Below are 12,475 nucleotides of genomic sequence, written 5' to 3'. Positions count from 1 at the left end.
GTCCATCTTCTCAAAATGGCTGCTTTACCCGCGTTATATTTTCTACTGTAGCAAGCTTCTAAATGTCTCATCTACTTTGCATTTCAGTGCCTATTGATCTACTGCATCTCTTCTTACTTATTTTCTCAGTGTATATGATTTCTTTGCTTTTGTATGTTCAGTTACTTTGTTACTTCAGTCACATATTCTTTCTTTGAATTTTCATATATGGTTTCAGTGCATCCTCGTCTCTTTTCTTGATGTCACTTTTCACCGGTCAGACTTTACTTCTAGTTTTTCTATTTTCAATGGTGTCTGCAGACTTCCTTCTACCACATCAGTTTGAGGGTCCATTCGGTACGGTTGTCTAAGCGCATAACGTCTTTCATATCTTCAATGCGGAACTGGGATGATACAGGTGTCATACACAGTGCTTTCTTGCTGCTCTTCCAATATGACGGAGCGGAGGGGGTGGGCTCCATGAGTGACGTGTACATCTGCTTCTCTACACTTAAGTTAGAGAAACGTAGTAAACGAGCCACCGATCCATTCGTAGCCATGGGAAAGTCCATTGGGCTCGACCTTTGCAGGGCTTGTTCGAATGTTATTTGCTCGGTTTGGCCCCACCAGTCCCAAATTACTAGCAGGCTCTTAATTTTACATTGTTTCTGCAGAATGATTAATAAAGCTGTAGAGAATTCTTTCCTTTGTATTCCAATTTTATTTTTGAAAGCGCTGTCCTAGCTCGAGAGCGGAAGAATGTGGGTAGCCGGCATTTTTTAACAGTAGCGCAGTACTGCCAGGTCGGTAGGTTGAGGCCATTGTAATTAGCCCTTGTTCAGGTGTTGTTGAAAAAGCCAAGTTTTGGGAGAGATATGAAATTGGAGAATTGTGGGGGCATTCCGAGCAAACACCGGGATAGAGTTCGAGAGGGTGGGTGGATGGATGACAAAGGAAGAATCCTTTGCGGATGAGATTCAAGCCGTTTGGTCGATTTGCTGTGCAAGAAGTGCGTGTGTTGTCAGATATGTTGGGCTTAGCCGCAAGTGCGCTGGTTGGATACCCATGACTGCTTTGTAGAGGATACATGCAGTCTTGAACAGTGTCCTGGCCTTGAGTGGAAGCCTATGTAGTTTGTAGGAAGGGGTTAATTCGGTAAAATTTCCATGCTCCCGTAATAAGACATGCTGCAGCGTGGTGGACTACTTTTAGTGGATATGCAAAAAATTCCACAAAAACAGCTTCCTCCCTTCAAGCTATAAGGTTGTTCTCAATATCCGACTGACACTTTCACAAACACCTACTTAACATGAATTTAGGTGAGGATGCATGGATTTCAAAAAAATATACACATTTTAATGTTTGTAAAACACAATCAATAATAAAAATATATTTAAAAATCTAAGCAAGATTCACTAATCTAAGTCATGTGTCTAAAACTCCATTTCATTCTGGTATATATGCATCACACAAAACAATTAAATATTGTCAATCAATGAAAACAAGTTTTTCAATCAATTAATCATGTGGCTTCATAAAACCCCCTTGTTAAGAAGGGTAAATGTGTCAACACTCAGCGTGTGTTTCTAGAACCAATATTCAGTTATCGAAATACAACCAAATTAATGTTATTCGCATTTCCCATTGGTGCCGTCTTCAGGACACACTGTTTTCATCACGTGGTGGCATTTAACGTGTTGCATACTCGGAACATAATGCGTTCCAAACAGTCTATAATTAAAACAAACATAAAACCTTGTTAATACCATGTATCACTCTTTTTGTGTTGTGTCAGACTATATTGATATACAATGAACTAGCTTAACATTACCTTTCAGCATGAGGGCGACTACTAATATTAGTCTAGTGAAAAATGTCAGGGCTAATCGTCCACTCAAACATAACACTCTACTTGTTGTAGTTTCTTCTAAATCAATAGGAGGCAACTGCTACTCCTATTCTTCATACATCTAGCTACGTGGGTCTAGTCTCTTCCTATTGCCTATAGGGACCATGCTGATCCTCATGGTTCAATACAAGTCACACTTGTGCACTCTTTTGGAACCACTCTTATGATTACATATCATTACTACAAGTGGTGTAATTTGATTATCTGTAAATCTACCTTTTAGTGAAGTTTGAGGTAGGCAGTCTACATCCAGGGCTGAATGATGGCTAGGTAATCATCGAGTCAAACAATGTCCCGCGCCAAATTTACTATCATATACAAGTGAGTATCGTCTGCGTATTGGTGGCTGGCTATATTGGGATCTTTGAGGAGAGTGCCCAGAGGTTCCATGAAAAGGTTAAAAAGGATTGGTGAGAGGATGGAGCCCTGGGGGACCCCGCAGGTCAATTGGACAGCCTGGTGTCTGCCTGAAAGGTAGGAGGTAAACCAATTCAGGACAGTGCCAGAAAACCTCATCCGGTCAGCGAGGAAGGAGAGAGGAATGCAGTGGTCGATGGAGTCGAATGCAGCCGAGAGGTCAAGGAGGACAAGGAGGCATGAGTCGCCCTTATCCATGACTTGAAGAGTATGGCTGTCTCAATGCTACACTTTGGCCGGCACCCTGACTGATAAGTCATTTTTGAGAGTAGTTGTGTAGCAACTACTTTTTCCAAGATTTTGCCAAGAAACGGGAGGTAAGTAATGGCCTGTAGTTGGCCAGGTCGTCTGGATCTAGGGTTGTTTTTTCTCCAAAGGAGGTCATATCAGACCAGTCTTGAGGGTGTCCGGTAATGATCCTTCTGCCAGGGAGGCATTGATAATGCCGAGGAGCGCTTTGAGTGCCGGGCCGGTCAATTGTTTAATGATGGAGGCCGTAAATGAGTAAGAAATAGATTTGAGGGAGGCAATCATTTTTAGGAGATCCGGGGGAAAAAGGAGAGACTTCAATCCAGAGGGGCAGTGTGCATGCTTGGGTGCAGGGGATACTAATGCTGTGAGGTTGATTAGATGGTCACTCTAATTTGGACTATTTTTTTCAATAAAACATGTGTTGATGCGGTCACATTTTTCCAGAGGGTTTAGTACAATGCTTTACTACTTCAAAGAGGGCTTTGCTCCGGTTAGAGGCTGCCCCAATGGTGGTGGAGCAGTAAGCAGCTTGGGCCTCGGTAATCAGCATCCTACAGTTTGCGTGCAGGGATTTGAGGTTGGGGAGGTGTCCACAGTTATGGTTTTTGTGCCACTGTTTCTCTGGCTCTGATTGAGTGTTTGTTGGAGGCTAGCTCGGTGGTGTACCATGTGGCGGATGGTGTGGTCTTAGCCCGGCTGGATTTTAAGGGGGCATGAGTTACCACCAGTTTCATAGAGTTGCTAAATAACACCAGGATGCCCAAGGCGTTCCCTGTGCTGGGGAAGTCTGCAAAGTTTGCTTCTAGTTCATTGACCGGGAAACTTTTCAATGAGCGATGTTGAGCAAGGGGGCGTCTAGCCTGACTGGTCAGACCAGCCAAGTGGGATAGGGTCTGCAAAAGTGATGCAGAGGTATGTGAAGACCAAGTCTAGAGTGTTGCCTTTGTTGTGCATGGGGAGAGCACAAGTTGCTTGGTTCCATGTAATAATGTTCCAGTGAAAAAGTCGCCAGGTAGGCAACTTATTTTTTCTGCGCCCTAAAATTCTTTCCCCAAATATTCTACGAGGGGTACAATTATATATTATTACCTCCAATCCAAGAATATTTGGGTAAAGTGTTTGATTGTCAGAAGGAGGCATTTTTAGGGAAATGTCGCCACCTGGTGGCCATTCTCACAGCAACATGATCACTGGATACCATTTGTTTATGGTTCATGAAAGTGGTCAGTGCGAAAAGCGTGCTTTGAGTGTGGTGTTCAGCCTGTGACTCGGGGACGTTAAAATCACAGAGAAAGACATTATTTGAATGTGCTAATTTGGCAGAGGAGAGTAAGTTGGAGAGGTCTGCAATGAACGAGTCACTCCTGTGAGATGGTCTGTAGATGAGGTGGAGGGTGATGGATTCCTTGTGCTATTGATGGAACTGGCAGGCGAGTGATTCAAATTAGCTTTTTCTGGGAGGGGATGATGGAGCATGGCCAATAGCTCCTGTGGACGATTGCCAATCTGCATCCTGCCCTTTCTGGCCGGTCAGCATGTTGGATGCAGTAGCCTTGGGGTAGGACGTCGTCAAACATGTGGGGAGGATGGGTAAAACCATGTTTCAGTGATGAACAGGGCATCAAGGTTGTGGTACGAGATGAGGACAGCAATCTCTGCAGTGTGAGCAACTGCTTAGGGAGCGCTGATCAACATGAGAGGGCATGTGCATGTGGTCCATGGGTGGTGGCAAGGGCAATATTGATGAGGTTCGCTAGGGTAGCCTACCGGGGCTGCCCAGGGCACTTGGCCATTCAACCCCTAGTGAAAGTGGGGCTGGGCTATGGAGGGAAGAGACACATGGTGATGTCTTTTGGTGAGTAGTAGTAGCGATTAGCTTGTAGGTGAAATGCAGGATAGCGAGTCCAGCCCTTCGTCCCATCAGGCACAAACAGGTTAGGTCCTTGTCTTAGCAGATCCTTTTCTAAGGATTGCAGAAATAAGGAAGCCCAAGGAGGACTGATTAAATAGGTCGTGGACGGAGCAACTGAGTGATAGGGCGGCCCGACAATGACCTATGTAGATTTGAAGCTACTGGAAGATGGTTGTTAACAATATGTGGGTCTCACATTTATAAAGATACGCCCCAGACTATTCTAGATGGCATCTTCCATGGGGACTTCCATTTCATCTTTAAAGTATGGGATCCAGTATCACATCTAGGACCACCACACACAGACACAGTCTTTAATATGGCAATATGGAGGGCCGTGGAGACCTGTATAACGCATAAGGCAAAAGGATCTAGGCAGATACACAATCAACAGACTCCCACTTTTTGAATCTCCTCTCCAAGCCATGGAATACTATAAAAAGGTGGGCAAGGTTTGTTAGACGAATATATCCTATTGGGGTATCCTGCCAAGCCAGGCATCACCACTCATGACAAGATACAGACTATAGTACTACATTATCCATCTCTATTCCTATACAGATGACAATCAGGATTCTAGTAAGATTAGTGTGATAAAGTCAAATTTGTCACAGCGCATCCCTTTGGGGCTCAGAAGGGCTCTGGGGACCTGAGATAGCACCACAGGGGTCATGAGCTATATGGAGGATTTGCTAGAATTACTCTATGACCCTAATGTATGTTGAATTTAGAACAGATGTTGTACCAACCCAAACCTGCAACTGCAAGCCTAGGAGAAAAGATCCCTTCAGCCCTATGCAGGTCGTTCCCCCATCCAGTCATTCCTAATACTCAATCCACAGAAAGATAGTAACAGCCAGAAAAACAGTTATATAAAGTCTGAGAGTGCATAGGACAGCGAACCCGCACTTGCTTTCCACTGCACCACAGGCTAGAGGGTATGATCCTCTTTGGGAAAGCATGGACCTCCTTTTCAGCCGGACAAAGTTAGCATCACCCAGAGACACCAGCTAGGCACAGTAAACAGATGGTGGGGGCTCGGAGTGGACGAGAGGCCTGGGGGGTGTGCAGATGGCAGCTCCTACCCTTTTCATCTCCAGGTAAGCTTATGGCTCTGGCTAGCTTTCCCTGGTTGGCCGGCTCTCCTAGCAGCAGAGAAGCCTACAGAGAAACCTGGACTTACAACTTTGTAACAGACCCCAGGTTGCCTTGGAAATTACTTCTGCAATGAACACTGTGCTGCAATCACTGTGTGATAAAGATGCCTATGCTGGAATCATGAACTTTGGCTGGGGTAAGTCCTGTAGCACAAGCTGCTGATTCCCCCAAGTTCCAGGCCTGAACGCCAAATGGAGACGCCTGCAGCATGGTAACCCAAACTTCGAGTTGGGCAGCGACTAGGTGATATAGGGGCACTTCTAAGAGCCCTTATTCACTCACAAGGCTCCGAGTAGAGGTCGAGAATGGATGTTCAGTCCACTCCAAGGGTTGCAGCTCTTTCGCAGGACTACCGAAGGTAACCTAAAAGACAGGGCTCTTCCTGGACAGCAGCAGAGGTTGGTCGCCAGGCCTTCTGCCAACGGGTCCATGGTCTTGTTACATGTCTTGCAGCTGGACAGGATACTTGTCTCCTTCCGGTTTCTTCCAGGATCTCTGAAGAATGGACGCAGGGGTAAGCTTCTTTTTCAAAAACCAGGAAAGAGGAGAAACCCTCACTAGTCAATCACAAATCTGACACAGACACCCCCCTCCAAATCAGGACCACTGGTTGCACAGCTCATTCGTAACATTCAGGCACATTGGGACCAGACAGTCCCAATCCACTTCCTGGCAAAAAGCCTCAGCTTTCCCATGCACTTAGAAATCCATATAAGGATTTTCCTATCCTCGCAGGTCAGGCAGAAAGGTTAGAGATGGCCAAGGGACAAAAGAAAAAGCTTGTGGCATGGCCATGTTTGAACACTACCGACAGTAGGTAGCCAAACCCAGTAAACGATGTAAGGCTAAAATACACTAAACAAATAGCAAAAGACATGTCAAATGAGCAAAGGCCATTCTTGTGCAGCAGAAACCTTCACTGCACTGCAAAAAGAGCAGGTCAGATTCAAAAATAAAAGCAAAAAGGTTTGGGGGTTCATGACAATGGAGAGAAAGGTGTTGTAAAGAGAAATCTTTCCTAACAATAGACACTGATAATGGTAATCGAGAGCTATCCTTCCAAACATCACACCCTCAAGCAAGTAAAGGGACCAGTTCGTCAGTCTGGAAATTCTGAACCACAACCCAGATTGATGAAAAAGCCGAGCAAGACACTGAAGATCTTCACTTCATCAAAGTAATTGAAAGAACTGATGGAATTAGCAATCTGGGCAAATGGGGAAAGATTACAGAAGCACAAGCACTGAAATGTGGCAGAATACTCCTCCTACAATGATAAAGGGAAACATATATGGCTATCCTGGGTCTCACTTCCAGGTGATACCAGAGTCCCTTACTCCAGAGGACATTACGTTATTCCCAAATGTATTCACAACAGCCTATATAAAAATGGCCCAACTTATCAAAGCACGAGGTACATTGCAACAAAAAAAGTTTTCATCAGAAGTCTGTCGGTCAGAAAAGGAGCAATTCTACATAATAGTCTTTCACCCAAAATGAAGACACTACATGCTTGATATGCTTCAGGTATTGACTTTGTGAGTCTCCAGCATACCAATTACCAGCTTTAAAATAAAATAAATGTTTTAATGAATTAACACATTACAAAAGACCATATTTTACATTCATTTTAGGATTTTCAGCAGTGGCCGCACTGTAGTAGAAGGAAGAAAAACAAAAGAAGATCAAATAAAACCTTTACCTCTGCTAATAGCTTTTCTCTTGTAGAAAAGATCAAAGATATAGCGAGTTTTCTGGTGATGAATTCGAAAAATAGGCCAAAGAGATTCAACTTTTCTCTTCCCTTCATGTGGGTCCGTCTCAGCTGGGGAAAAAACAGCAGCCATTGATTAATCTTCTAGAAGTTCAGAGAGTATTGTTCAACAGCACATAAATCCATAGACCACTTATCACATCTCTAGTAAACAAGTGTAAAAGATTTCCAAACATTAAATATTTACTGTCTTTGTATTGTTACATAGGATTGAGTGTTAAAGTCATAAAGGTGATCTATACATGTTCTTTCAATGGGAATTGGGCAGTGAAGACATTAGGCCATATACTCAACTGTTCTTCACAAGCCTGTTTGGAAAAGCCTGTTGTACCACAGTTTACATGTTCAACCCACTTTTTAAAAATTGTAAACACTATTTTGGTGAACAGTGATAATTTTAGTAAAATATACATTCAGATTAGTTTTAAGTGGCTGAATATCAATATACAAAAATCCTAAAAAGCAAGTGACTTAATCTGCACCGCTCAAACACCAAGTAGTTTATGTAGACAACATTTCTGTATCATGATGTGTTTCGCCATCTCAATGTATTACAGAAATTAATATTTGTTATTGATTCAACAAAATTAGATTTATTCTGAAATTACAATGGATTCAATGTTGTGTATACATAGATCAAAATAGTGGTAAACTTGTACACAATTGCAAGGTGCTATGCCATCACGTGATCACATTGTATGCATCCATAATGGCTCTCAATACTCAAACTAATACAGCCCCCCCGCTCAACAAATCTTCCAGAACTCGCAACACGGTTGAAGACCATCAGTGTCGTGCTTCAAGAAGATGTACCTATAAGTAAATTGCCACACGGCAGGCTGAAACATACATAACTATTCTATTGTTTGATATATTTTAAATGTGATCACACATTTTGTAATGAAAATCATTAATGCGATCCATAAAACAAATAGAACATAAAAACACCACAACATAGCCAATTACTAAAAAAGGGACATAAAAGATTGAAAACATACAGTATGGATGTGATCTCTTTATTAATTTTTACCCAGATAAAGTTTAACCTTAATTCACATTAAGATATTCAATCATTCGTGATACTAGTGTAGTCAGTAAATATGTTTAAACTTTGTAGACAAACTATTTCTGAATGAGGACACAACAAATACTATATCATTTTCAACATGACCCTCCAAAGATACTTGACACAATAGACCCATCTGCCATATGGGAGAAGACCAAATTACCTGGTAATGTGCTCCTCCCACGTAATCCTCATCTTTGATATCTTGCATCCAGCCCGAGCTGCTCCAGAACCTTTCTACCCAGAGGGTGCTGTGCATCGTCGACTCGATGCCTCTCGATGGCCTCAGTCTGCTCTCGAGCACGACATCACAGGCTGTATAATATAGCACGCACTGTGCCCGTTACTTCAGTTCTAGTGTTTGCTCTCCCAAAAGTACAGAAGTTGGCCAGGCCAAAGGTTGCTCCCAGCGTTGAAGGAGAGGAGGGTGTAATACACGGAAATTGTCATGAGGGCAGGATGGGAGGGACAATGACGAATACAATGGGGGATCATCCAGTTGAAAGAACATTACTAGGGCCAAGTAGTTTGTTCTTCGAATGGATTGTGTCCTACCAAGTATTCCTCATCTTTAATAGCCTCCCAGACCAGAACGTTATTGGAGGTGGCAACAGAGAATTTAGCTTTCATTAATGCTGTGTAATCCAGCCTTCCACAACTTCGCCCCCTGACCGGATGCAGAGTCTAGGCAATAGTATTTTGCAAAAGTATGACTAGCAGACCAGGTTTCAGCATTACAAATACCTGCATTGGAACCCCTCTCCGCAAAGCCGATAAAGTAGCCACCCCTGTAGTCAAGTGTGCCCATAATCCAACCGGGACGTCTTTACTCAGCGGGACAAGATCTGCTTGGTTACAACTAAATCTAGCTAGTAACCAATATACCCGATAAAAAGCTGGCCGTCTTGCCTAGGCTTTGCCATTCTAGAGATGTAAAAGCTCAAAGCCCTATTAGGATCAAGAGTCTCTCCACCTCCTTAGAGGGATGTGCTGGCGGGTAAAAGGTAGGATGCACACTTTTTTGTGCTAGATGAAACTACCTTTGGAAGAAAGGACGGGTAGACCTTCAACACAACCTTCTCTTAGTAAAAGGTAGTACACGGAGGCTTACAAGAAACAGACTAATTCACTGATTCTACGAGTCGATGTAATGGCCATTAAGAAGACAGTTTTGAGGGACACCCTCCTTATAGGACATGAATGATGCGGCTCGAACAGAGCGCCCATGAGTAATTTTAAACAAGGTTCAGATCCCAGCCCGGAACAATGAACCGAACAGGAGGGAAATGTGATGAATCCAATGGAGTCATCACGGATTCCCCGGCGGTAACCTCGTTCCATGTTGCCCACCTGATCCTGACCCTTGGTGCGACTATATGAGGGAGGATCACATGGGAAGATGTCATGGCTTCAATGGATGAGACATGGTAACCCCCCTCCCACACCCCCCCTACCGCCAACAACCTTCAGGCCAAACTCCCATTCCCTGGTCTAAAAAGTAAAAGCTCCAAGAATACCCTTTTCAGTTTGAATTCCCCTTCATATTGAACTGGCCTTTCATATGGAACCATTGAGAGAGATTTTCCAAGTATTATGCATCAGTTGAAATCAGTGGGCTCAATTCCCACAACCACCCAAGTACTGAGATGCAGAGGATGAAGTAAATGATGCAGAGCAGAAGGAGCCTCAAGTTCAAAGATAGTGTTAGTGGTTATCAAAATGTACTGGTACGCCGGGCATTTAAAGATGGAAACCAAACTATTGGGATGAGAAGTTCAGGAGAAGACGTTGCATCTCGCGCAGAGGCTTGTGGAAGTTGGAGGCACAAGTCGATGTGGCAAAGCCAAGGGGCTTGCCAGCAGAGAGGGAAAGCATTTTGTGGACCACAGCAAACACAGTTTGAACATTGTAAAGCTGCAGAACCAAACAATAAGAACATTGTTTCCGAGTCAAATAGGCAGAGTACAAACACGACCCCCAACAATATATATGAGTGCATGGAATGCAGATAAGGGGAAAACAAAGCGAACATTGAAACTAGATATATCAAACCAAGGAAGATGTATGCAATTTTGGATGTAAAGAGAATATATATATATATATATATATATATATATATATATATATATATATATATATATATATATATATATATATATATATATATATATATATATATATGTCCATAAATCGTCCAGGCAGGGGAGCATACCAGGCATTTGCAAACCAGCAAGTCCCAAGAAAGGACTGTTTGTGGAATAAAGATTGTGGAAGTAAAAGAGGAACGGCTTCTTATGAATTTAAGAAATCCTTGCATGGGAGCATATTGTGATGAATCCAGCGTGGTCATCACTAAACCCCACCCTAAGATCTCCTCCCATGTGGCCAGAGAAAGCAGACACTACCTGATCCTAACCCTGGGGGTGGCAAAATGAAGGAGGATCAGATGGGAGGAGATGTCCGTCAGGGGGAAGTGGTGACTCCTTTAGGAGAGGCGCGGTATTCATCTTCCTGCAAGGTTGAGTCCTATAATTCCCAAATACCCAATGGCATGCTGTCACTGCACAAGTCTCTCCCATGAAACTATCCAAAAACATGTTAAGAAAAATCATCTAAACAGACTAAGGGTTTTACCCTGGGAGCTCAGGAATTAAATGAGACATCCTTTAATTGTCATAATTCTGCCTTAGATACAGGTCCTCACTCCAATGTTAAACCACAAACCCCTTTCACCACCTCCGCAAACTGACAAATCTCTAGGCATCTGTTTTGGAGCCGTTGTATGTGGGGTGAAAATATTTCTTTAATTTTAGCTTTGAATCTTTTACTTCAGGATATTATGGAGGAACTAGAAAAGATGAATTTACTACGCAATGATTTTAGAGTAGAAAATTAAGGGTTGTGATGGATTTTAACGTAAGATGAATTGACATTGGGGAGTTAAGGATTTATTTATATGTAGGCTGTTGATTGTATTTGTTCAAAGTATTGTATTTTAATATGGATTGTATATTTTTAGTATATGTATTTTGTTGTATAAGGTTTCTTGTAAACTAATAATGCAACAATAAAAAAAATAAAAAAGGACAACTCTCAGTTCACAAAGCATGTAAAACTAACTAAACAAAAATACTAAAACCATTATGGACTTCAGTATCCATAATGCCTGTGATACTGGAATGAGGAAGAAAGAATCAAAGTGCTATTAACCAGAATGTGCAGTCTAGTTGTTGCAGACCAAGACACCTGAGCAGGACATTTAAAATCAGGAATGACTTGCAGCTGGAGGAAAGTGACATGGAAGGAGTAGTTGAAGCAGAGGCACTGGCATTGCTGCATAAGGAAGAATGCGAGCCGATGTGGGATGTGAAGGCGAGCAACATTGCAGAGTGCACAAAGCAGCGTTTGGAAGAGAAGTCCAGGGGGAGACGTGCTCCCAACTCAGCGTGTGGCGTGTCAGAAGCCACAAAAGATCAACACAGCTATAAGAGCTACAGGGAAAAGCCATGCAGTCCACCAGAGGTACCCAGGAGCTGGCGACAGAGCAGGCAGGACGTCTGCCGCAGCAGGAGGTCCACCGCAGCAGCAGACTGCAAAGAGATGCTGAAGAAGACAATGAGTCAGCCTACTGCTAAAGCGGACTCTGGGGCACTCCAGGAAAATTGTAAGCAAACCATAATAATACCAAACAAGTGAAGAAACAGTGGTAAGGGCGCAATTCCTCTTATATGAGACACCAACTGGGAGTATCCTTAACCCACATTGCCAAGAGGCCACAGACGTAGTGAAGAGGCAACCTGGGCCCAACTCTCCCATCTTGAGTTTCAAGTTTGGGGAAACCTGGCGCCCACATTGCCAAGAGACTATACGAAGAGGCAGCCATTGTTCAGCCCTCCTCACAATAGATGCTAGTGTGGAGAATCTTGGAACAAATATTACCACAGCATTGAATCGTAGGAGCTTTCTTCCTGGCAGGCTAGTATACCAGGGAAGAAGATGATTTGAAAA

The 12,475-nt window shown here is 43.1% G+C and overlaps 1 protein-coding gene across 2 annotated transcripts in view; it reads right to left on the bottom strand.

Moving 5' to 3' along the window:
- BUD31 (BUD31 homolog) overlaps positions 1-12,475 on the bottom strand; it is a 136,941-nt gene that overhangs the window by 22,203 nt on the left and 102,263 nt on the right. For both annotated transcript variants that reach the window (XM_069645568.1, XM_069645567.1), the window contains exon 3: positions 7,330-7,452. In XM_069645568.1, coding sequence (XP_069501669.1) covers positions 7,330-7,452 — 123 coding nt within the window. The remainder of the gene's footprint in view (positions 1-7,329; positions 7,453-12,475) is intronic.

Source organism: Ambystoma mexicanum, chromosome 2p, assembly GCF_040938575.1.
Source record: "Ambystoma mexicanum isolate Mex_15411 chromosome 2p, UKY_AmexF1_1, whole genome shotgun sequence".
Classification (NCBI taxonomy): domain Eukaryota; kingdom Metazoa; phylum Chordata; class Amphibia; order Caudata; family Ambystomatidae; genus Ambystoma; species Ambystoma mexicanum.
This window is presented reverse-complemented; position numbering and strand designations above follow the sequence as displayed.